The 24,971-nt window shown below is 40.3% G+C and overlaps 1 protein-coding gene across 1 annotated transcript in view; it reads right to left on the reverse strand.

The window, feature by feature from the left end:
• The window catches only part of col6a1 (collagen type VI alpha 1 chain), a 58,576-nt gene extending 34,167 nt beyond the window's left edge, over window positions 1-24,409 (reverse strand). Inside the window, exons 1-16 of the mRNA XM_008114560.3 lie at window positions 24,078-24,409; window positions 21,548-21,677; window positions 18,683-18,883; window positions 17,591-17,750; window positions 16,216-16,335; window positions 16,083-16,103; window positions 13,694-13,714; window positions 13,536-13,580; window positions 12,584-12,637; window positions 8,526-8,570; window positions 8,113-8,139; window positions 7,392-7,418; window positions 7,233-7,277; window positions 5,639-5,692; window positions 5,294-5,356; window positions 2,652-2,714 (exon numbers count right to left, since the gene is read on the reverse strand). Coding sequence (XP_008112767.1) covers window positions 2,652-2,714; window positions 5,294-5,356; window positions 5,639-5,692; window positions 7,233-7,277; window positions 7,392-7,418; window positions 8,113-8,139; window positions 8,526-8,570; window positions 12,584-12,637; window positions 13,536-13,580; window positions 13,694-13,714; window positions 16,083-16,103; window positions 16,216-16,335; window positions 17,591-17,750; window positions 18,683-18,883; window positions 21,548-21,677; window positions 24,078-24,186 — 1,185 coding nt within the window. The 5' untranslated portion in view covers window positions 24,187-24,409. The remainder of the gene's footprint in view (window positions 1-2,651; window positions 2,715-5,293; window positions 5,357-5,638; window positions 5,693-7,232; window positions 7,278-7,391; window positions 7,419-8,112; window positions 8,140-8,525; window positions 8,571-12,583; window positions 12,638-13,535; window positions 13,581-13,693; window positions 13,715-16,082; window positions 16,104-16,215; window positions 16,336-17,590; window positions 17,751-18,682; window positions 18,884-21,547; window positions 21,678-24,077) is intronic.
• Between the last annotated feature and the right edge of the window lie 562 nt (window positions 24,410-24,971).

Raw genomic sequence — 24,971 nt, forward strand, 5'->3', positions numbered from 1 at the left:
ACCCTAAATAGTTTGGGACCGGTCTATCTTTGTGACCACATCTTTCCCTATGAACCTGTGTGATCTCTAAGATCTTCTAGGGAAGCTCTTCTCTCACTCCCACACTCATCACAGGCACGGTTGGTGGGGTCGAGAGAAAGGGCCTTCTCGGTGATGGCCCCCGGCTCTGGAACTCCCTCCCCAGGGAGGTTAGACTAGAACTGACCCTGTCCAACTGTCACACCTCTGCCTTGATTCACCTTGCTCTAACACACAAATTCCACAGCAGGTTTGAGTCTTTTTAGTTTATTAAAGATAGATAGTAAAAAGTTCTTCAAAAAGCAAAAGTAAAGCACCGAAAGTCAGTTACAAATATAGTCTTGAGATATAAGTCAGGAACACACAAGGAATAGACAACATCCAAAGCTAGCATGGCAAATTCCAAGAAACATGGATACATGGGCTGTAATATAATCCAAAGCACAGCAGGAAAACTGGACCTTGCTTCTCCGGTAAAAGAAAGTTGCTTTGACAAAAGCTTTTCCCCGAATGCACCCCTTTTAACACTCTTTGAAAAATATGAAAGCATTTCTCTGCCCCCTCACCTCCCCCCGCCTGTTTGCAATTCTCACACTATGCCGTACCCTCAATTCCAAACGCTCAGCTCTATCTAAGGAGCCCATCCCATCAAGGTCAGCTTGCTCGTTATTTTGCTGAGACTCATCATTAAGCTGGGAACCTTCTATCCTCCCTTCTTCCATTCCCATGTCAGTGTGCACCTGGCTGGCTTCAGGGTCATCATCTCCAATCCTCCCTGTGGGAAACTGAACCTGCACCCTCTGTACCTCATCTGCCAAATCTACAGGCCTTTCGGGGAGATTTTGAACCTGAATCCCTCTGTCCTCATCAGAGTCAATCTGAGGTTCAAGCTGAGTCACAAAACCATCTTCCATAAAGAACTAAACATGTGGATGTTCTGCAGTGCTTTCGACATAAAATCTCATATTTACACTTTAATAATAATAATAATAATAATAATAATAATAATAATAATAATAATAATAATTTTATTCTTATACCCCGCCCCATCTCCCCAAAGGGACTCGGGGCGGCTTACACGGGGCCAAGCCCGAACAGAACAATAAAAACAAGACAAGAAAACCAATGAAACCAATAATCAAACCACAAAAACAAGTCATAAAAACCACATACAAGATAAAATGTAAAATCATGGATTAGGTTCAAAGAATCTAGGCCAAAGTGCTAAGAGTGCAAATAAATCATATCATCAAGGGAAGGAGGTTACTCAGCTGTAATGGCTATAAAGTGCCATTATAATGCTGGGGAAGGCATTCACTGTAATGGACAACCGGTCGATGATACAGAGATCAGTCACCAAAAGCCTCCCGGAAAAGCCAAGTCTTCAGGCTCGTCCGAAAGGAGAGGAGGGTAGGGACCTGCCTAATCTCCCCGGGGATAAGAACACTTTAATATTGTTCTCTACCCAAATATATTATTCCCCATTTTACATTGCCCCCATCCCTTATTTTGTCACCAGACTTATGCACTTTATCCATCAGCCCTATCCTCAAAATTAATTTGCACCAGTCCACCCATCCATGTCATAAATTGACTTTTATTTCAGGCTCATTGGTTGTTGGTTTGATAGTTGCCTTTTATTCTGTTATAATTGTTATTCTGTTATAATTGTTGTTATTTTATTCTGTTTTATGATATTGTTTATGTATTTTAGTGTGTTATATTTTAACTATGTTGATTGGGCTCATCCCCAGGTAAGCCACCTCGAGTCCCTCCAGGGAGATGGAGGAGGGGTACAAAAATAAAGTTGCTGTTGTTTATTATTATTATTATTATTATTATTATTATTATTATTATTATTATTATTTCACTTAGGTATCAGGTGAACATCTGCCTGTCTTTGGGACTCATTAATTCACCCCAGATGCTGTTATACATAGTTTGAAAGACTTTAAAGTAGGTTTCTAATCCATTGTGAGATTAAATATGTCTTCAGTTTATTTAAATTGAAGTGGGGAACATGTTTATTTATTTATTTATTTCCAATATTTATACCACGCTCTTCTCACCCCGAGGGGGACTCAGAGCGGTTTAAAGATTGGCTATTTTAGTGCCACGTTACAATACAAAGTATATAAATACAACACATTAAATATCAGCAAAAACATATGAAAACATAAACTGTTAAAAACTGTTAAAACCATAAACCTAAAAGTGCGGTCATCCTTCATGTTGTTACGTATCAATTCTGTGTTGCATTATTCCTGAATGCCTGATCCCAGAGCCAGGTTTTGACTTTTTTTTCTAAAGACAAGGAGGGAGGTGGTCCATCTAATATCACTGGGGAGGGAGCTCCATAGACAAGGCTGCCACTGAGAAGACCCTGTCTCTTCTCCACCAACTGTGCTTGCGAAGTGGGTGGGACTGAGATGTTCTACAAATGGAGATTTCTGAAATGGTTTAGAACCCTGAACAGGTCAGGTCAGGTCAGGTCATCTCAACAAATGGAAAATGCTGGAGAACCACCAGAGTGGGTTCAGCAAACACTGTTTCTTCCCATCTCATGCCACTGAAATTTTGTAAGGGGTAATGTCCAAAAAAGCCTGTCATCCAAAGGTTATCTTCAGCTTTACCTTTTCTCCAGGGTTTCCAGTATTTCCACGCCTGCCTGGTCTTCCATCAACTCCAGGCTCTCCCTTGAAATGAATAATAACAAATAAGAATAATGGGGAAAAAAACATCAAAAAATGATACATCAGAAAGAATAACTCTGGATTCCAAATAAATAGTTTATACTTTTTAAGTTAGGTAAGTGCATGTTTTAATTTGCATCCAGAAAGGAGACACTTTTTTGAAGTCATTGCCACTCTGGCATCTTTTCTCTGATAAGACAAATAATAAACACCAGCCCTTGAACTGAAAGGAACTTAGATTCAGATAAATGGGATGGAGTCAGTCCTATTCAAAATTAATCTGGGAAAACTGCACTAATTCTTCTGAGGAGTTTTCTAACTACTGATTCACACATGATGATGTTAAATGAATACCAGGTTCCTTTGAGAGTCCTATGACCTTCCCAGAATGGACTGAGGTCTTTATGCTTCACTAGCACTTTGTGGAACCATCAAAAAGCAGAGAAGTCCATTTGCTCTGGAAGAGGTGGAACTGATACAGAGACCTGAAAGCCCTGCTGCATCCCTAAAGATAATGGGATCTGACAAATTTGACAATATTTGGGTCTTCAAGTCCTTGAAAGTGGGAGACCTTTTCTGCTGTTAACAACTAGAGATGGAAAGAATGTTCAAACATGAAAACATTTTTAAAATGGTTGAAAAACGGGTTTCTGAGTGTTTGGAAACTCTGACAAGAAGAATCCTAGATGGGCATGAATTTCAGCAGTTCAGGATTTAGGTTGCCCAGAGGTTCTGTTTTCTGCATTTTCTAACACAGGAAATAACATTCTCTGCAAAAAAACCCAGCATTTTTGCTGCTAAAATCTTACTATTAATATTATATGTTAGAGGTTAGGCTGCGATTGGTCTAGGGTTGTAAATTCCATATGTAACAACTGCTTAGATTGCAGCAGTCCACTTAAATGCTTCTGTCAGACTCACTCCCAGCTCCAATCCAGGCAGCAATAGATTTTGTCTTGCATGCAGAGACATTGCGCTTTTAATTTCTTCTTGAAATTAGAGTTACCAAATAAAATGAGATTCAAATGAGAAAATGAAGGGATGTAGTCTTTCTCACTCTTTTTTGGGGAGGGGAAATGGTGTTGTGCAATCATAACTGTGCTAAAATCCTGGATTTCTCAATTACCGTATATACTCGAGTATAAGCCAACCCGAATATAAGCCGCAGCACCTAATTTTACCACAAAAAACTGGGATAACTTATTGACTCAAGTATAAGCCGAGGGTGGGAAATGCAGCAGCTACTGGTAAATTTCAAAATAAAAATAGATACCAATAAAATTACATTAATCAAGGCATCAGTAGGTTAAATGTTTTTGAATATTTACCGTATTTCAAAGAAAAACAATAAACTAGCTCTATAAGTGGAAATGTAGGGGCAACAAAAACAATATGGTATCAACAATAACCTAATAATAATAATAATAATAATAATAATAATAAGAAGAAGAAGAAGAAGAAGAAGAAGAAGAATTTCATTTGGATCCCACCCTATCTCCCAATTGGACTCAGGCCAGCTGCCAACATAGTAAAAGACAAACATTCAATGCTTATATAAACAATGCAGAGCTAGATATAGATCTATAATTATAGATATTAATTTCACATATGCATTTCCCCCTGAAACGTCTGCAAATCCTGTGTGTGTGTGTGTATGCATTTCCCCTATCTAGACATGTCTGTATATATTTGTGTGTTCATTTCTTCCCTGTAATATTTGCAAGCCCTATATATAGGTAGATAAGAATATATTCATATCTATCGAGACATCTCTCTTTATATAGATAATTATATCTATATAGGATTTGCAGAGACTTGCAAACATATGAGGGTAAATTCATATATAAAAATAATGTATATGTATGGCTAGATATACAGGTACATGGATCTATATGTATATAGGATTTGCAAAGACCTGCAAACATATGAGGGGAAAACTCATATATAAAATTAATGTAGATAGATAGAGGTACATAAGGATTGCAAAAGCTTACAAGGGGTTAATGCCTATATATCTGTAGGAGAGTTTAACAAATATTTCAGGGGAAAATGCTTTCATAAGATTAATGAATATATATATATTTCTTCTTCCTGACTTGCAAGGGTGTCTTTCCCTTTTTAAAATATTCCCTTGATTAAGAGCGAGGGACGCTTTGCAAAAGAAAACACACTGATAAGAAAGGGTAAGAGAGAAAGATATCATATATTGCAAGCAACAGCCTGCAGGCTCTGTTGCCGGCCTTGACCTTGACCCCATTATAAGCCTAAGGAGGTTTTTTCAGTTTAAAAAAGGGGATGAAAAACTCGGCTTATCTTTGAGTATATACGGTATATATGAACAGCTCTACTTTTGGCCAATGAGACCAAAAAGGAAAAAAAAGTTTGAAAGGTGAAACAACAACAACAACAACAACAAAAACAGGCTTTGGGTGACAAGCGCAAAGGGCATTAAAATGACATATGCCATTAATTTAATGTTCTGCAGCCAAAATGATGAAATGTTCATATTCATCTGCCTTCTGATTTTCAAGATGGAATTGACACTTGACTAGTATGTGTAGGGCAAGAAAATAGCATCTCACCTTTCCTCCTTTGGGCCCATAAGGACCAGGGTCTCCTTTTGATCCAGGTGGTCCTTGTAAGCCCTGTTTAAAACCAATGTGTAATCAGTTTATACAGGAAACAAAAAAAATATGAAATATACATAGTAATGCTCATCAAGGCAGGACAGACATTTGGAAGGCAAAGGAAGGCTCCTGGTTTACAACCATTTCCTGTTCACATCCTGATTGATGTGGGAGCCAGCCTGAAATTCACTACAATTTGCTCCTCACCAGAAGAGAGTATGCTGTCCACATTGATGCTGCTCACACTACTCATACCAGGTTGGAAGATAAATGTATATGTAATATGCTTAAGCTACGTACATCAAATCCTGGGGATCCTTTGCACCCTGGTAATCCATGAAATCCTTGTTCTCCCTGGAAAGAAAGAAAAAATCACGTTACATCTCCTTTTCATCAGGAATGCCACTGCTATTGTCTGCTTATTCCTGTATTCAATAGCATGATACAAGCATCTTTCATGGAAGATAACATCCAAAGAAAGAGTGATTGTTTCAATAAAGTTTTCAATATTTGCCACAAAGGAAGAAAGTACCTTTAATATATGGACCTATGGGTATCCTTTTGTGTCAGTTTCCTCTGAAAATATCTGAGCTACTCCTATGTTCCAGAGTTACCTGATTTATTTTACATCATTGAAGCATTAACTGGTCTTCTCTTTCTTCTGCATTACAGGCATATTTGCAACTATTTTTATGCAATAGAGGGTCTTTCCTGTCATGGTTTGCAAAGGCACTGAGCTGTGTGTGTTAACTAAAAAATGAAGCGCATGAAGCCGATTGGCTGAGTCTGCAAAGACCTGGGGATTGGCTTGTTACTTTTTCTGTTCTGCTGCTGCAGAACCAGTTTGGACAAGTTTTTCAGAGCTCTCTGGGTACTGCTGTCAAAGAGAGCATTTGTACTCAGAGAGGCCTTGCTATTTTTGAGGTCTGTTTGCTGCTGAGAAATAGAGGTAGAAAAACCAGGACTGTATTCTTCTCTGAAGCAGATTTGTGGACTGAGAAAGGATTATTTATGACTGTGGACTTCTCTAAGTGATCAGAGGGTAAATACTACTGTTTTGATCTCTTGGAATCAATAAAGTTCCTGTACTTTTGTTCTGCAAACCTGAGTGGCATGTTATTGTTCTGCAGGTGACACTGGGTCGCAGGCACATGTAAGAGCTTGCATTTATCATCAATCCGTAACACTTCCACACATGCATTGTGAGTCAGGTTAAACCGGATTAAAGCGGGGGTGGCTAAACTAAGTTTAGCCAAAATGCAGGAGGAATCGGGTTAAAGGCTTGAAAACACATGTTTAAAAGTTGCCCTTTAAACCCAGTTCTTCCTGAGAAACACACATTTATCAATGCCTGTGTAAGCCTGTAGACATGGAAAACATGTATTTTCATTCCCTCCCCATGTTTGGGCTCCCTCCTGCCCCCTATTTTCGTCTCAACTTTTTAGATGAAGCCTTCCATGGAGGCCTGCAGCCTTTGCCTCTCTTCCTCCAAGAAAAGATCCAATAGGGGACCTTGTGGCAGGAATCCCCCCTCCCCTAACCAAAGCCTTCCTTCTACTCTTCCACGTGTGGGGAGGGAGAGAGGCTTCAGGCATTTTGGAGTCTTCTCTCGGTAAGTGCAGGGGGAAATGGGGTGAAGGGCTGGAAGTGCCAATGCCCACCCTGGCTGATCTCAGATCAGCAGAGATTAGTGTCTGGACCCCCACCCCCCTCCCTCCTCGCAATATCCCAGGATTTAAGCCAGCTGTGTGACCTCCACTCCAAGAGGAAGTGGGATTTAAAATCCCAATTCCTCTTGCATTTTTTGCCTGTCTGGAAGAGCCCTGAGTCTCAATATACTTTTCTAAAGATACAGATACAGAGTGAATCCTTTGCATCTATATATGAGTCATACCTTCTTGCCATCAATGCCGTCAATGCCACGCTTGCCCTTTTCTCCCTGAAAGAAGAAATAAATAAATAAGTATTTGAAAACTTCTATTGTCCCCATAAAAAACCTTTCCAAGTAGCATCCCCCCCAAAAAAACAAAAAACAAAAAACCTGAAGACATACCTTGCTTCCTTTGGAACCTCTTGAGCCCTGGGGATGAAATAAAAGATAAAAACTGAAATATTGATCAGAGCTTCACAGATTCCTAGCAAAACCAAATTAATGAGCATTATTTATTTATCCTATGGCATAGGCAGCCTCTTCTCCGTGCACTAGACTACTCTTCAGCAAGGAAAGATGCATCATATTAAATTTCCTGGTCAACATAAAACAGGCAGGTAAAGAAATATTTTAGTTCCTGTCCATTGTCCTTGTCATAATGATTACCAATGAAAGTGTCTAACAAAAGGCAAATAAAAAAATATTTTGGTACAGACTACTCGATAGTGGAACAGGCTACCTTGGAAGGTGATGTGTTCCACTTTGTTATGTTTTTAAGCGAAGGTTAGGAGGCTATTCATAAGGGATTCCACAGCAATGGACTTCGTAAGAGGTTAGTGAGAGATTTGGATCTGTGATTCTATCTTCAGAGCATAGATAGATGCATGGACAGATAAATAAATAAATAGGATGGAATCAGTTTCATTGACAACTTCCTTTTGCCTTGTTGTCCCTGGCTTAGGTAATACTGGAGGTCAGGAGACCCGAAAAGCTTACTATTTCATGGCATTCTTTTTGCATGGCTTGAATAAAACCAAACATATATTCTATAATGCTTCTCACAAGTCTGCATGCCTTCTTTTTGCTTTCTGTTGAATTTGACTGTTGTTAATACCCCACTCACCTTGTCACCTCGATCACCTTTGTCTCCCTAAACAGGGGGGAAAAAAGGAAAATATAAATGTAATTTTACAGGAGAAAGTCAAGCTAAAAATAAAGCTATGATGGGGAGTGGAGACAGTGGTCAGTTTTCATAGTCACAGTGGCTGCACCGCCATATGAAAAATTGGAATGGAAAGTCACGTGATTCTGACTTTTTAAGGGGTGGGGTGCTTCTTTCCCCTTTGAGGTATTTTGGAGGTGTTCAAATTTGCCACAACTGGAGTCCTCAAGGAGAAACAACAGATCCTTTTCCGCTGTGTGTTCATCCTTCAAAACTGAGATGGGTGATAGGTATAGGAGCCTGAGAAGGATAGGGGCCGGGAGGGCTGGAAGTTGTACTTTCCCCACCCTTGCCATAAAAGAGTGTAGCCATACCTTCATTCCTTGGTAACCAACAGGCCCTGGGTCTCCTTGATTTCCCTAGATAAAGGAATGACAACAAAAGTTAGAAACTACACTGCAGAAAGTAGTCAAACACAGATCAATACCCCAGGACTTGAAAGCAAAATTATTTCAGCCAGAACTGTCTGGTTAGCTTTAGAAAAATGCACTCAATAAGATAGGTTGATGTGATATGTCATGGAACCCAATAGTTAGATTAGACCAGTGGTTCTCAACCTGGGGTACCCAGATGTTTTTGGCCTACAACTCCCTGAAATCCTAGCCAGTTTACCAGCTGTTAGGATTTCTGGAAGTTGAAGGCCAAAACATCTAGGGACCCCAGGTCGAGAACCACTGGATTAGATCCATTTCAATTAATGAGGCTGAAAGTAGCCATGATGATTGATGAAGAAATTGGTTTCCATCCCTATATACAACCCCTTTTTGGGATTCAGTCTTTAAGTTACACATGTACAGATGTGTGCACACATGTACACATACACACAGAGAGACATATGGAATGGTCCTGGTTTAACCATATTTATCCCCAATGTGGCTTTTCTTATGACTCATAGAATTTTGTAGGTTGTGTAGGTGTGTATGGGGAGGGCATGGCAGACAACATTGTTTCCCATTTGTAACCTCCCCATGTTGACTCATGATTTTAAAACAGCTTTAAAATCTTGGGTCAAGAAGCAAAACCCTGAATTTTTCCAAAATGGTTTTGATGCCTGGGTTAAATGATGGCGCAAGTGTGTACCAACTGATGGTGACTATGTTGAATTGTAGTTTTGTGTAGAGGGTAGTTTAGGCTACGATCTGTAGCAACTTCTACTGTTATATGTTCATTCATAACATTTTTATGACACAGGAAGCTAAAAAACTTTGACCCACCTTCGTAATGAGCAGTGTTAACAGAAAACCACTAGTGAAATAAGTAGTTAACAGATTTTGAAAATCCTAATTGCTTTTGCCTGGATGGTTTGAGGAGCATGTTTTCTAAACAAGAAATTGCCATTCCTATCTGTACTGAGGAAATGCTGGTGGCACAGCAGGTTAAACCTCTGAGCTGCTTAACTTGCTGACCGAAAGATTAGCAGTTCAAATCTGGAGAGCAGAGTGAGCTCCGGCTGTTAGCCCCAGCTTCTGACAACCTAGCCGTTTGAAAACATGGAAATGTGAGTAGATCAATAGGTACTGCTCCGGCGGGACAGTAACGGCATTCCATGCAGTCATGTCGGCCTCATGACCTTGGAGGCATCTACGGACAATGCCGGCTCTTTGGCTTAGAAATGGAGATGAGCACCAACCCACAGAGTCAGACACGACTAGACTTAATGTAAGCGGAAAATCTTTAATGTTTGTACTGATCAATATTACTGAATTTCTAACACATTAATAACACTTCTGAAAGGTTGAGGTGGAGACAGTCAGGAAGATGTTCATTTTGTCCTTACAACTAGGTTGAAAACTCAAGGACAAAGAAGTCCCTATCTAGTGCAGGTAAAAATAAAACTCTAGGAAAAATCTGCTGTGCATGTAGTGCTATTTCCTGGGCTTCCAAACTAAACACAAATAAGCTGAGTAACTACCTCTTTGGTGGTGAAGCAAAAATGCATCACTGCCCTTAATAAAGTTACAGAGACCTTTTCTGGGTGAGGTTGAGGAAAATTATCGTTACTCCACCCTCTTAGCAAGTTTTATCCTAAGCACATCTAGTAATGTAGACTTGTTTGTATTTTTGAAGAGGCGGATCGCCAAATACAAGCAAAACAGTGGTGACGATAAAGTAACGAACGGCATATGATGATGCTTTTTATGCCCAGCCCAGTACTCATGAGAACATTTAGCTAAGGACAGAGAGAGGGGCCCCATTTAAACTACCATATAAAATCTAGATTATCCTCTTTGAACTGGATTATATTAGTCTGCACTGCCATATAATCCAGTTCAATGCAGATAATCTAGATTTTATATGGCAGTGTAGAAGGGGTCAGAGTAATAGAAACTGACAGAAAGGAACTGCTTTTATGGGCCTAAATATTATAAAGGCATCAGATCCTGTCTGATTTTGGAAGCCAATGAATACCAGGGCCCCATCTACACTACCATATAATGCAATTTGAGCTGCATGATCTGCTATATAATGATCAGTGTAGACTGACATGGGCCCGAAATTTGTCTCATCTGTTTTGATTTGTGTTTCCGTATCATACTGTCTATTCAGATGGTACAGAACGGGAAGGACCCTCCTGAAACACAATCAACTTGAAATGAAGGGCAGGTGGGAGCGGATACCAGCTCCAAGCCTGCTTTCCAGATCGACGTAGGGCCAAAGCACTGGGCTGCAGGCAACCTGGTGCTTTGGGCCTATGGGGTGCAGGCTTTGGGCCCTATGTGCCCAGGCCACACAGGGCCTGCAGCCCAGCACTGAGTAAGTAAGCAGGGTCTGCTGCAGACTCTGCAGCTGACTGCCAAGTAAGAAGTGCTCCTTACTTAGTGCTTGGCTGCACAGTCTGCAGCAGATCCTGTGAGCCCAAAACCTGCACCTATAGGTCCAAAGCGCCCGGGCCTACAGCTGCAGGCTTTAGGCCTATGTGTCCGGGCCTCACAGGGCCTGCAGCTGAGTGCTAAGTAAGGAGTGCTCCTTACTTGGTGTTTGGCTGCATGCCCTGTGAGGCCCGGGCGCATAGGCCCAAAGCCTGCACCCATAGGCCCAGGCACTTTGGACCTACGGGTGAAGCTCCCCCAATAATGGGCTGAAAGAAAACGGATCTTTAGGCACCGAAGACAGAAGAAAAAATATCTTCCCTCCCAATTTCAAGAGGTTCAATCGAAACGAAATGGATCAAGGTTTGCCCTGAATGCACATGACTAGTGTAGACTCATATAATGCACAATGAACTGCATAGAACTGGATTAGAACGGGCTGTGGCGCAGGCTGGAAAGCAAGCCAGCTGCAACCAAGAGGTCATGAGTTCGAGGCCAGCCCGTGCCTGCGTCTTGTCTCTGTCTCTGTTCTATGTTATGGCATTGAATGTTTGCCTTTATGTGTGCAATGTGATCCACCCTGAGTCCCCTTCAGGGTGAGAAGGGCAGAATATAAATGCTGTAAATAATATGAGTCTACACTGTCATTTAGTACTGTTCAATACAGTTAATCTATGTTCTGAAACTGCATTATATGGTAGTATACATCCAGCCTGAGAATTCTTTATCTAAGCAAACCTCAAGGGGCCTTCCACACAGCCATATAACCCAGAATATCAAGGCAGATAATCCACAGTATCTGCTTTGAACTGGATTATCTGAGTCTACACTGTCATATAATCCTGTTCAATGTGGATTTTGTACAGCTGTGTGGAAGGGGCCTATGAAATGGATGAAATTGCAAGAAGTTCTCAGGTGACTTGAAGGCAAACACACACACATGCTTGTTGGTAAGCTTAGTTTGTTGCTTTATCACTGTTCCCGAATTGCCCCCTTTCATAACCTGCAATGTGTAATCTGCATTTTAATTTCATTATTATTATTACTAGTAGTAATACGACAGTTGCTGGTGGACAATGGACAGAATCCAGTGCAAACATCTGATAATGCAACTGTTTCGTTGACAGCGTTTCCTCTCTACTCCACACAACACAAAGCTTAGATAGATAAGCTAGTTTTTTGGACTACAACACCCCAAATATGAGCATACTGGGAATTATAGTCCAAAAACTGTTCTAAGTTCTGGTTACACATAACAGCCATTGGTCCCACATGGGGAAGACAATTCTGGTTTGCATCAAACAACCAGTTCAGTGTAGTCCAAATGAGCAAGTATAATATGGCTGTGTTTAGCTGTGTCTCTAGGGCAGGCAATTTAAAGTGCTGAATGGAGCAAATAAACTTGCTGTCTAAAATGTGAATCGACTCTAAGTTACTCCTCCCAACAGTTGGATGTGCCTTGGAATGTTCAACAACTATATGCCACATCATTTACATAAATAAGACTTAATTTTATCTGAATGTTTCCCAGTCGCAGATAAATAAACCAGCCTTCTACTTACAGGCTCTCCAGCATCTCCTTTTATTCCAGGTAGGCCAGGCTTCCCTCTTTCACCCTGGAACAAAGCATCAAGAAACACCTGACTCCATGTCCATCTTATACATAGTTTTCCAAAATACAACAAATAAGGATTTTTGTTAATTTGGTGACACTGATTATGCACTGCCTTCTGTCACCATCATTCAACTTTGGATGGCAAGGGCAATGAAACCCATTCTCTTCAGAAGACCTTAATCCAGAAATAATCAGATAAGATGGTATATAGTTTTATTGTATTTTGCCCAAACCAAACTGGGAACCAATGAAATTTGTGCAAAATTTGTGCTCATTTACTCTATGTATATCATACCGGGCAATTCTCTAGCCAATGTATTTCACAATACTTCTTATTTTCTCTTATTTTACAAAGGTCTTCTTAGAAAAGACTGAATCCATACCAAATGAGTATAAGGCATAAAACACTATGGTTAAGTAAGTCTCTGGGAAAGGTTATAGCTGGCAATCAGGAGGAACTGGGACATTGCTCTCTTAGCTATCATTACTAACAGCAGTTTACTAACAGTAGAAACTTTAAAATAGGGGAGCAGTCCTTTGCTGTGCAGACTGAATGGATTAGTAAGACTCCTAAGCAAGGTTGTATTTTCATGCTGTCTTAATAATTTAATAATTATTAATTTAATAATTCCAGCAAATTTACTCTAATCCATCCACTCACTTCTTTCAGGTACTGATTCAGCACTCCTACTGTATTTTATTATAGGAATGGAAGCTGGTCTAAAGAATAGCTCACAAATGTCTGATCTTCTCCCCTGTATTTGATCCTGTTGTAGTGTTTCCTCTTCTCCATACACTCTGGACTGAAATATAGTGACAGCCTTTTTCTCAGATATACAACACCTTGGTAGTCATGCAAACTTAGTCTGATAGAAATGGCAAGCTGAGCAAACACAGACCTCATATCCTGGATCCCCAGCTGGTCCTGGAGGGCCTCGAGCAGGCTAAACATGGACAAGAAATGAACAATAATTAGATCAGAGAAATGTGAATACATCGCAATTACGTAATATATTCATTAATAATAATTAATATTAGACTGAGCAGTTACACTCACCTGGCATTCATATGAACAGCACTGTCAACAGAGAAGAAAGAGAAGATGCCATTAGAAGAAGTACAAGAGATCCACATTGATCAACACATTCTTCACCATAAAAGAAATTAATCCATCCTTTAGGCAGTAAACCACTGCAATCTGACATATTTCTCATTACAAGTTTTGGTCAGTACTAGAGGAACTCAGAGTGGTGTCATCTGTTTTGATGTGATAGAAAAATACTCCAATGTTTTATACCTTATTTGGAGTACCTTGTCTATTACATGGATATAAACCAAAATGTTGATACAACCCTAAAATCAGTCTATCAATACTATGGTGTTAGTCAAAATAATTAATTCTCCCTAATCTTATCAAAATCTGGAATTGTGTCCCATCAGCCTCCTTCCACCTGTTGACATTTTTTGCCTCCCAACTGGGATTTCAATGGCTGGCCATGCTGATCCTCCAGCTTTGTGTTTAATGGGTTTTCTTCAAGCCATCTAGTGTAGAGGGTAAGGTTTGAGTCTTGGATGTCCACATCGCTAGTCCTCCCACATGGCACCCGATATAGTCTTTCCTCTTCTCTAACCTTCTCATCTCTTCCTCCGCCTTGTCCACTATACTATCTTCTTCATCTCCATAGTTATCCCTGGTTCGCCTTTTAACCTCCGCAGCTTCTGTGTCTTTTAGCAATGTCCATAACTGGTTCAGGTGAATAGTGTGAACTGGTAAAATGACACAACTGCTCAAACATATCTTAGGTTGTCAATTCTCCAAGCCTATCCTAGTTCAATAATTAATAAAAGAAGCTAATTTTATAGGTCTGCATTGAAGTTATCCTTCTGCTCCATATCAGTATGTAGCTTATTTTCTATTCACTTGCTCTGTTAAAAATCTTATTATTATGTATGAAAATCTCAGATTGTAAGCACAAACATACATGTGGGCTAGAAAATTGTTTACAAGCTTGGGGGAGGATCAGGGTGCTTTAGAGTAGTGGTTCTCAACCTTTGGGTCCCCAGGTGTTTTGGTCTACAACTCCTAGAAACCCGAGCCAGTTTACCAGTTGTTCGGATTTATGGGAGTTGAAGGCCAAAACATCTGGGGACCCACATGTTGAGAACCACTGCTCTAGAGTTAGATTTCTGGGTGGGGAGGTAGGAGGAAAAGTTTTATCTTTGCTGCACTTTGGAAATGTTGGAAATCCCTTCACATAGGCCTCAGCTAATACCATCCCACCCCACTCACTATGTTTACCTCAACTTTCTGCTGTTTCGATACATAACAGTTTTATGTTACTGGTAATGACAAGGAATTGGAGCAGTGCAATATGTAACTATCAAAAAATGTGACTGACAAATGGAAAAGCCCTTGGTTATGTTTCATGTCATGATTATAATTTATGTTTTAATTGATGTTTTTAATAATTCATGTTTTAATTATTGGTTTTAATTGTAATTTTTTTGATATATGTGTGTATGGCACCCAATTGCTGCCTGTTGTAAGGCCACCTTGAGTCCCTTCCAGGGTTGAGAAAGGCAAAATTTACATATAGGAAAGAAAGAAAGGAAGGAAGAAAGAAAGAAGACTGAGAACCTCATCACACTGAGGTCCAAATCCGTGGGGCAGTGGGAGGATTCGCCATGCAGCATGATGAATCTGTGGGGCAGCGGGGGGAAACCATTGTCCCGCATCTTCTGTTGAACCCCTTACCTAATCCCGTGGGGTGGGGAGCATCACAGCCCAGTTTCCTCCCATTCTTCCCTATGAAACATGGGAAGCTTCCCATGTTCGAAGGAAGCCTCTTAGCATTCTGCCAAGATGCTTCTTCTATGGAGCCTCGCCAGAAGTTGCCTTATGTCATGTGATGGTGTCCAGCATTTTCTGAGGAGGAGGTGTCCTGGCAGCAAGCTAGGACACTTAATTGTCTCTGTGTGATGAGGTAGCAAGAAGGATCTTTACTGAGTAGTACTGAGATGACTATGATATTTTTACGCTTCCATGTTAATATTTCTGTATTTGTTATATATGCCGCCACCTGTTGTCTGGAGTGAGGCAGATCCATCTTGGAAGAAGATAGGTTGTGACATTCCTTTCTCAATCCCATAAAGCACAATGAAGAATAGGACAAGGCTCCAGATGAACTCTCCTCCCAACCCCTCCACCCCATGAATTTTGGTTGCAGTGGCACTTTTTTGGCAATTCCTTTCCCTTTACTTCCTTTGAGAAAATAACTTGTTGTTTCTTTCTTCACACAAGCAATAGAAGAAGAGAATTCAGGATGTCAAGTTTATATAGTTCATGCTAGCCCAGTTCTGATAGAAAAGACATGCTGACAGCAGAGTAGGAAGGGCTTATATAAATGTATTCCTTAGAGATCAAATGGTGGGTTCAGAAAACGTACCTCATGCTCCACGTTCTTTGTCTGAAACAAAAAGAAACACAAAGACATTGTATGAGATGGAAGAAAGCAAGATTGCTGTGGACATTATTAAGGTAAAATGATTAAAGAGAGGAGAGAAGCAAGAGGGACTTACAATCATGTCAATGATTGTGTCAATTGTGTTGTCAATGTCACGTGCGCGTAAACTTGGTCCAGTTGCTGTGAAATTGCGGCGATAGGCTTGGTCTGTGGCAATTACACTTAGCCTGGATTCCTGTGACAAAGCAAGCACATGAGCACAAAATGAGGAAAAAGGGGGCTCCAGCGGGCTGCTCCTTTCTCTGTTTCTTGGGAATTCAACTTGATGTAATTTCTGCACTACCTATGGTTCCTGCAATGACAACTGCACAGAGAGCACACAATAGCAGTTTTCACATGAAGATTATAAAGTTTGACAGTGGGGGATACCTAATAAATTAGGCTGTTTTAGGCATCTACACATAATGCAGCTTGAACAAATAACAACGCATAATGCAAAACGGAGGGGGGGGGGAGGAATAGTAGTAGTAGTAATAGCTACAGTTTTAGCTGAACTGAGTCAGACTTGGGGTGCATCTACATTGTAAAATTAATGCAGTTAGTAATCATTTTAATTACCATAGCTCACCACTATGAAATCATGGAAGTTTTAGTTTTACAAAGTTTTAGTCTTCTCTGTGAGAGAGTGCTGGTATCTCACCAAACCACAGTTCCCATGATTTCACAGCATTGAGCTATGGCAGTTAAACTGGTGTCAAACTGCATTAATTGTACAGTGTCAATATATACCCTTGGTGAAGGTGAAGCTCTAACCCAGTGGTTCTCAACCTGAGGTCTCCAGATGTTTTTGGCTTATAACTCCCAGAAATTCCAGCCAGTTTACCAGCTGTTAGGATTTCTGGGAGTTGAAGGCCAAAAACATCTTTGCTTTAGAAACACTGGGGTACATAAAAGTTGTCATTTAAGTAAGCCATACTGAGTGCACAATTTGCTCTTTGGATGCAGAGTATGTGCAAAAGTGATTAAAATGCTTTCGTTATGTTTAGTCTAGAAATGAGAATGGAGAATCAATGGGGTAAGCATGGTTTTGCTTTCTGAAATACCTACCCTGCTGGATTGGGGCATTGTGACCTATACTGTTTATAAACAAGACTATGACAGTAATGACTGACAGGCTCTAAAACAGGCAAAATGACTTTTTTAAAAGGGACTTTTCATACTGATTTTACATATACCATCAACATAGCTTGTATGGCAGGAGATGCAGCTGATTGCTTCCCTCAACCTATGGGAAGAGGTTATTTACAGAGCCATTCTTTCAAGAAAACTTGGTATATATGAAAATAAAATAAAATAAAGCCTTCTGGGTCTCAAGGTACTGAGAGTACTTCAAGACCAAATCCTTTAAGTAATATCCGGCTCCTGCTCTGTTTCCCTCTTTTTTATTGACAGAGATGCTCTAATAACATCCATGTGTGTTCATTACATACCAGATGGTTTGGGGATATGGCAACAGAGAACACTTTGATTCCCTGATGCTTTGCTTCATTGGCGGCATCTTCCAATCCCCCACAGGGCTCTTTGTAACCTTCCAAGGGATGTCCATCTGTCACCACAATCATGTATTTATTTTCCTTGTGATGGGATCCTCTGGAAAAATGCACAACAATAACCAATCAATAATCAGTATTGTCTCTGTAAGCATTCTACTCTAAAAAACTACATTAAGCACATGCCCTGGCATATCCAGTTTTTGTTCCATTGTTCCTCTAAGGCTAAAGCAGTGGTTCCCAACCCGTGGACCAGCAGTGGGCCGCAACAACAAAATCAAGTCCATGAACCTTCTTCCTCTTTATTTATTTATTTATTATTTCTGCTCCTTTCTGCAAACCACATCAGCTCTAGATTATTAAATATAGTTTTCTGCTGGCGAGTAGATGGCGACTACTGGATGGCATATGTTCTGTATTAGAAACTAGAGCTGATGTGGTCTATCCAATGCAATTTTCTGAATCAGCACCTCAAATAACTAAACCAAATCTAACATTGACCAAAACTGATTCATAACCCTTTTGGTATTAATGTTGGAGAATGGTCCCTGGTCAAAGCAGTCCCTGGTCATGTGGGCCCTGGTCAAGTGGGCCCTGGTCAAAAAGGTTGGGAACCACTGGACTAAAGTGATGCAGAAGAGAAGGGAAGGGAAGAGGGACTGCAATGGGAATGATGATATTGTATAGAAATAGTCAGTGTACCCATCATTCTTGGTCAAAGGTTTGAGACATCTGATTTTGGGGAGGGAGAGGAAGAAACAAAGAAAGTGAGCGAGTGAGTGAGCGAAGAAGGGGGAGTATGAGGAAACACAAGCACATGTGTATCTATTTCCATAATTTGCTATATGCAAAACCCCTTATATTTTTTGCTTACCACCATTCAGAGAACTACAATGACAAGTCATTGTGAGTGCAGATGACCATCTCTTACTACCCAGATAATTTGAGGTGCTGAGCAAAGGGCTGACTCTCCTGCCTTTTCTGCCCCCTCCCCTCTAAACAAGTGTGAGAAAAAGGAAAGCTTCCACTTACCCAATGAGCAACTCTTCAATCCCTCTCTTGATAGCACAATCTGTGTAAGTGCCTTTCCCTATGGAGACTACTTTGGATACTTGGTCCTTCAAGCCAGACCGCCCAGTGCGCATGGAGGTAAGCCCACTGATCAGCTGCACTTCATCGCTGTAATGTAAGGCTCCAGCATTCCACATGAGATTCCGGTCACAACGATAATATCTGTTCATAAAGAGGAAGCAAAGTCTTAGCATTTAAAAACTCATTACAGCAGAGTTTAAACTAAATTACTAATATGATCTAGTTCAAAGCTGAGAAAGTGCAACACTGACCCAATATGTTGCTCCTGAACTCCAGTTTAAAAAAAAAAAAAGAAAGAAAGTGGAATTTTGTCTTCGCCAATAGATTAAATACTGACAAAAGTAGCTTGGTCTCCACATTCCTCAAGGCTTTCCATACACTTTAAAACTCCCCCCAACAAATAAAAATGCCCTAAAATTGCGCAAAAATGAAACTGGAAGTAACTTTACTTTTGCTTGTGTTGGCTTCCACCATCTCGGTAGTTGTGAATCTTTCAGAAATAATATGTCTGTCTGTCTTGTCACAATGAAACAATAATAGTTCTGTGTATCTTCACCTTATGTAGACCTAGGCCCCTTCTACACTGCCATATAAAATCCAGATTATCTGTTTTGAACTGGATTATATGGCAGTGTAGACTAATATAATTAAATTCAAAACAGATAATCCAGTTTTTATATGATAGGGAAGATGGGGCCTTAGATCTTTAGCTTCTTCTCTTTCACAATGTTGTTAAGGTATTGCTGGTTTTTGCACTGTGTCTGAATGTGTCCTAATGCAAATACAAACCAAGATGACCACTTCCAAATTACTTTTCAAAATTATTTACGTTTTAGTTTTATAGAAGGAAATGCAATAGCACACTGATCCCCTGGGACAGCAATGGAAAAGAAGAGAAAACATACTGCTCACCTCTACTTGGGACCAGCATTCCTACATCAACTGCCTGTGCTTGGAGTTGTGAAGAGGTCTGCCCTACTTCACATTCAGACTGTGAGGGGGGAGGGGGCATGATAACAGTATAGCTGAAAGGCCAATAGTTGACTACACAAAGGCCCCTTCTACACTGCCATATAAAATCCAGATTATCTGCTTTGAACTGGATTATATAGCAGTGTAGACTGATATACCGTAATCCAGTTCAAAGCAGATAATCTGTTTTGATAATCTGGATTTTGCCGAAGTGTAGAAGGGGCCAAAGAGACCCCATGAAATCTGCTATGGCAGTAGAGAAGACTGACAAGATAATGATCAAAAACAATCAAATAATTTCATTGACTTAAATCGAACCATAGCAGAGTGAAGATTCCCGCCTAGAATTGACCCTTGCGCAACTCACATTTCAGAATGCAACAAAAGGCACCAACCAGGGCAGGGTCGGTGAAAAGGTAACATATATCTAAATGATATGAAAGATGCATTTTTTTTCCTTTGTGCCTAATGCAGTGTTTCCCAACCTGGGGGCCGGGATCCGGGGGGGGGGGGGGTCACGAGGGGGGTGTCAGAGGAGTCGCCAAAGACAATCAGAAAACATATATTTCTGATGGTCTTAGGAACCCCTTTGGCAGCGAAGCCTGAAGATCTCTCCACCTGTCCTGGGGGTTCTGTGTGGGAAGTTTGGTCAAATTCTATTGTTGGTGGGGTTCAAAATGCTCTTTGATTGTAGGTGAACTATAAATCCCAGCAATTACAATTCCTAAATGTTAAGGTCTATTTTCCACAAACTCCACCAGTGTTCAAATTTGGGCATATTGAGTATTCAGGCCAAGTTTAGTCCAGATCCATCATTGTTTGAGTCCACAGTGCTCTCTGGATGTAGGTGAACTACAACTCCTAAACGCAAGGTCAATGCCCACCAAACCCTTCCAGTATTTCTTGTTGATCATGGGAGTTCTGTGTGCCATGTTTGGTTCAAGTCCATTGTTGGTGGAGTTCAGAATGCTCTTTGATGTAGGTTAACTATAAATCCCAGCAACTACAATCCCCCCCCCCCAACCCCACCAGTATTCAAATTTGGGCATATGGGGTATTTGTGCCAAATTTGGTCCAGTGAATGAAAATACAGTAGAGTCTCGCTTATCCAACGTAAACGGACCGGCAGAATGTTGGATAAGCAAATATGTTGGATAATAAGGAGAGATTAGGGAAAGCCTATTAAACATTAAATTAGGTTATGATTTTACAAATTAAGCACCAAAACATCATGTTATACAATAAATTTGACAGAAAAAGTAGTTCCATGGGCAGTAATGCTATGTAGTAATTACTGTACTTACGAATTTAGCACCAAAATATCATGATGTATTTCAAACATTGACTATAAAAATGTGTTGGATAATCCAGAAACTTGTATTAAGGGGTTGTGGTATTAGGAAGTTTGAGAACCATTGGCCTAATTGATCATAAAACCATTCTAGGTACCTAGAAACTTTGGCACTTTCAGAGTAGGCATTTAGGAAAAGAATACGTAACACCACCACCATCTGCAGTTTAGAACTGAGAATGCAAATCATCCGTCTTTGTTGGATACTTAGGGGCAAAGCATTGAAAACCTTGAGCAATGGTTGTAAGGCCCAACTTAATGGATATTTCTCATTTGATTTTTTTTCACATATCCCTCAGTATCATTTGCATTCTTAAGAGACATTGGGCCCATTCTTGTTCTCTGTACTGCCACTCTGGAAAACTCTTTTGCACAGAAAAGAAAAACAAAAGATGGGGTGGCACTCAAAGGGAACTTCCCAGGTCCAGTTTTTCTCTGGTTATTACCTCTAAGCCCAAGAAATCTCAGCGGCTGCCATTTACCTTTCATTTAGCTTATCGATGAATTGTGTGGTGAACTGCTTGATATTGTCAACCAGTGCCCCAAAAGGCTTTTCTCTTAAGGCAACACTCTCAGACGTGTCCAGGACGAAAAACAGATCTACAGGGCAATCTGTTCAAAATCAGAAAGAGGAAGTTAAAAACGAAAATATGTATCCTTTTATGTGATTATGTTATCCAGAAAGACTGTAATGAACTAAGGATGTCAGAGTTATATTTAGATGGAGCAGTTATAGAGTGAACAAACCTCCTCTAATTTACTCAAGAACTTAATTTTATAGTATTCAGAGGATTTACTATGCTTTAACATGTTTATTTCAGCTCAAATCAAGAACTCTTGCCTCTGATGTGATGTTACCTGAAATGTATCATAGCCCCAACCCATTCTTATGGGAATAATACTAACAAACAGGAGTGATAATAAAATAATGTATGCATGCATGCATTTATCACATTTATTTACCAGAAAATTCAGATATATATGATCCAGCTGACTAGTACTCTTTCCTCAGGATGGCCTAGAATTTATGTTGATCCAACCTGAAGCATCTCTTACACAGGCCCCACCTACATTATCATATAATCCGGTTTCTGAATCCAGATTATCTGCTTTGAACTGGATTATATGGCAGTGTAGACTCAAATAATCCAGTTCAAATCAGACAATATGGATTCAGAAACTGGATAATATGGTAGTGTAGATCCAGCCACATACTTTGTACCAACCCAGAACACGTATTTTTAAAACTGGCAGGCATTTAGAGGTCAGTGCTCCTTGGGTTAGTGGACTGTTGAATCTGCTCTGGGTTTTAGTCTGAAATGTAAAAGAGCTATCAAAGGTACTGGTCTTATTTTGGGGTTATGGGTCAACACCTTGGATGGATATACCCTTCAAGGCTTGGATTAAAATATGGAGTAGATTACACCCCCCCCCCTCCCAGGCCTCTTCTACACTGCCGTATAAAATCCAGAGTATCTATCTGCTTTGAACTAGATTATATGGCAGTGTAGACTCATATAATCCAGTTTAAAGGAGATAATGTGGATTGTCTGCTTTGATAATCTGGATTATATGGTAGTGTAGAAGGGACCCCAGAGATATCCAGGCCAGCAGCTGCTACTGTTGAAAATACATTCTTGAGAAAAAGCCTTTCTGTTAAAATGAAAGAAAAACAATTTTTGGGATACACAGAAATATTATCTAAAATCCTAAAATGTTTCCTGTGATTACAGAACCTCAGCTCCAGCCTATACTAATACCCATCAGCAACAATCACAAGCTTTGTGCAGGTGGTTCATTAATGTAAAATCTATATAAGGAGAATGGTTTGAGACTGCAGCTGGATCTACACTGCCCTATATCCCAGGATCTGATCCCAGATTATCGGAATTGAACTGGATTATATGAGTCTACACTGCCAGATAATCTGGGATAAGTAGATAATCTTGGAGTCTGACCCTGGGATATAGGGTAGTGTAGATCCAGCCTGCATTTCATCATGGTCCTGTCCTACCTCCATGCGTTCGGACCGATATCCATACTAAGGTGGTATACACCAATACAATGGAAAGTGGTAGATACGTACCACTCTAAAAGTGATCAGTGGAAAAGAAATAGTGCAGGGGCAGACTTCAAGACAGCTATATAACCCAGAATATCAAGGCAGATAATCCACAATATCTGCTTTGAACTGGGTTACCTGAGTCCACACTGCCGTATAATTCAATTCAATGTGGATTATATACAGCTGTGTGGAAGGGGCCTTGGGGGGAAAAAAACCTGCTGGTTCTCCACATCAGGCAGGTTCATAAACACTGTGACATATATCCAGCCAAGTAGGTGTAAATTGCTCCTTCAACCCCCTCCCCTCCATGGCCTTGCATAAGATTTGGTTGAGCCACCTCCTCAAATGCAAAGCAGTCCAAAGCAGGGCTGGTCAATGTAATCCTGAGCCTCATCCGCACATACATTTCACTATGTCTCATCACATTGAGTTAAGATACTTTTCTTGTGGGATGTGTGTATCATTAATTTTAGAGAATAACTACAATATCTGAGAGTTAAGATGTGCCAAGTTACACATTCGAGCATAAATAGGTGGTTGCATCAAACAATGACTATCCCATATGTATATATGAAGCCCCCATTATTATGTATCTTCCCCATCCCTTTCAGCAATACAAATGTTTTCAGCTGAAATTATTTTGTTGCTTATTTTGCAGCATCTTTCTTTCTGGCAATTATTTAACAGTTTATTCAAAATAAAAGAGGAATTCAGCACATACACAGAATATTTCAAAGTGTCATAATGCAATCTATTTTGTGTATATGCAGCCCTGTAGCAGAGAAGGAATTCCTTCAAGAAAAAACGCATGCATAAACACTTAGCATATCACACGTCCAAAGACGGCAAATGTTTGAGTAGAGTGTGCAAAGTTTTGAAGCTATGCTATCCCGATGCAGCTAAAAGTCACTGGAAGAAAACAATACACAGTGAAAGTATATTCTTACCTTGAAAAGTTACCACGTTGCTGGATACATCTGACCCTTGAGCGAGCACCCTTCTTAACAGAAAACAGTCCTGAAGTAGCAAAGTAAAGAAAAAGTATGCTAACCTCATCTTGAAAGGAATACCGTTACCATTTACTGAGACTTAGGGGGCCAGAGAGGAAAAGGAGGAGTGGGAAGGAGGCTTAAAATTAAAGAAAGGCAATGTTCCCCCTAGTTTGCAATTTTTATTTAGTTTCTACTCTGTCCCTGAGATTTCAAAGAGGGAAGGGAGAAGCGAAGGGAATTAAGGCGGAGAAGAGGTTGTGGATGTAGCAAGAGCTGGAAGACTCCTTCCAGAGGGGAGGGAACATCATACACACACATTCAGCTGAACTGCAGCACTAGTTGGTGAGTCATGAAACAAACCAGCCCATTTTGAAATGTTCCTTCTCTTAACTCAGTGCTACTATTATTCTCAATATGGCTGTGCTTCTAGGGACTATGATCTAGCACCAGTTGCTATGTAATTAATGTATGTGCTCTCTGCTCTTCGATAACTGCACTGATGAATAAACTAAAAGGCCACCCCAGTTATTATAGGAGGTTGACTGCTTGAGGAAACGTCTTCCAGTTTTCTGGAGGCATGAGGAGTGTTTAGATGTTTAATGGTATCAAAGTTGCAGCGGCATATCAGTATGATGGAACTCTGCGGAACATCCAAGAGAACAAACTTTGTTTCTCTTAGGATTGCACTTTTCTAATAAAAGGTAAAGGTTTCCCCTGACGTTAAGTCTAGTCATGTCCGACTCTGGGGGATGGTGCTCATCTCCATTTCTAAGCTGAAGAGCCCACATTGTCTGTAAAGACCTCCAAGATCATGTGGCCAGCATAACTGCATGGAGCACAGTTACCTTC

The sequence above is a fragment of the Anolis carolinensis genome, chromosome 1 (assembly GCF_035594765.1).
Source record: "Anolis carolinensis isolate JA03-04 chromosome 1, rAnoCar3.1.pri, whole genome shotgun sequence".
In the NCBI taxonomy this organism is placed as follows: domain Eukaryota; kingdom Metazoa; phylum Chordata; class Lepidosauria; order Squamata; family Dactyloidae; genus Anolis; species Anolis carolinensis.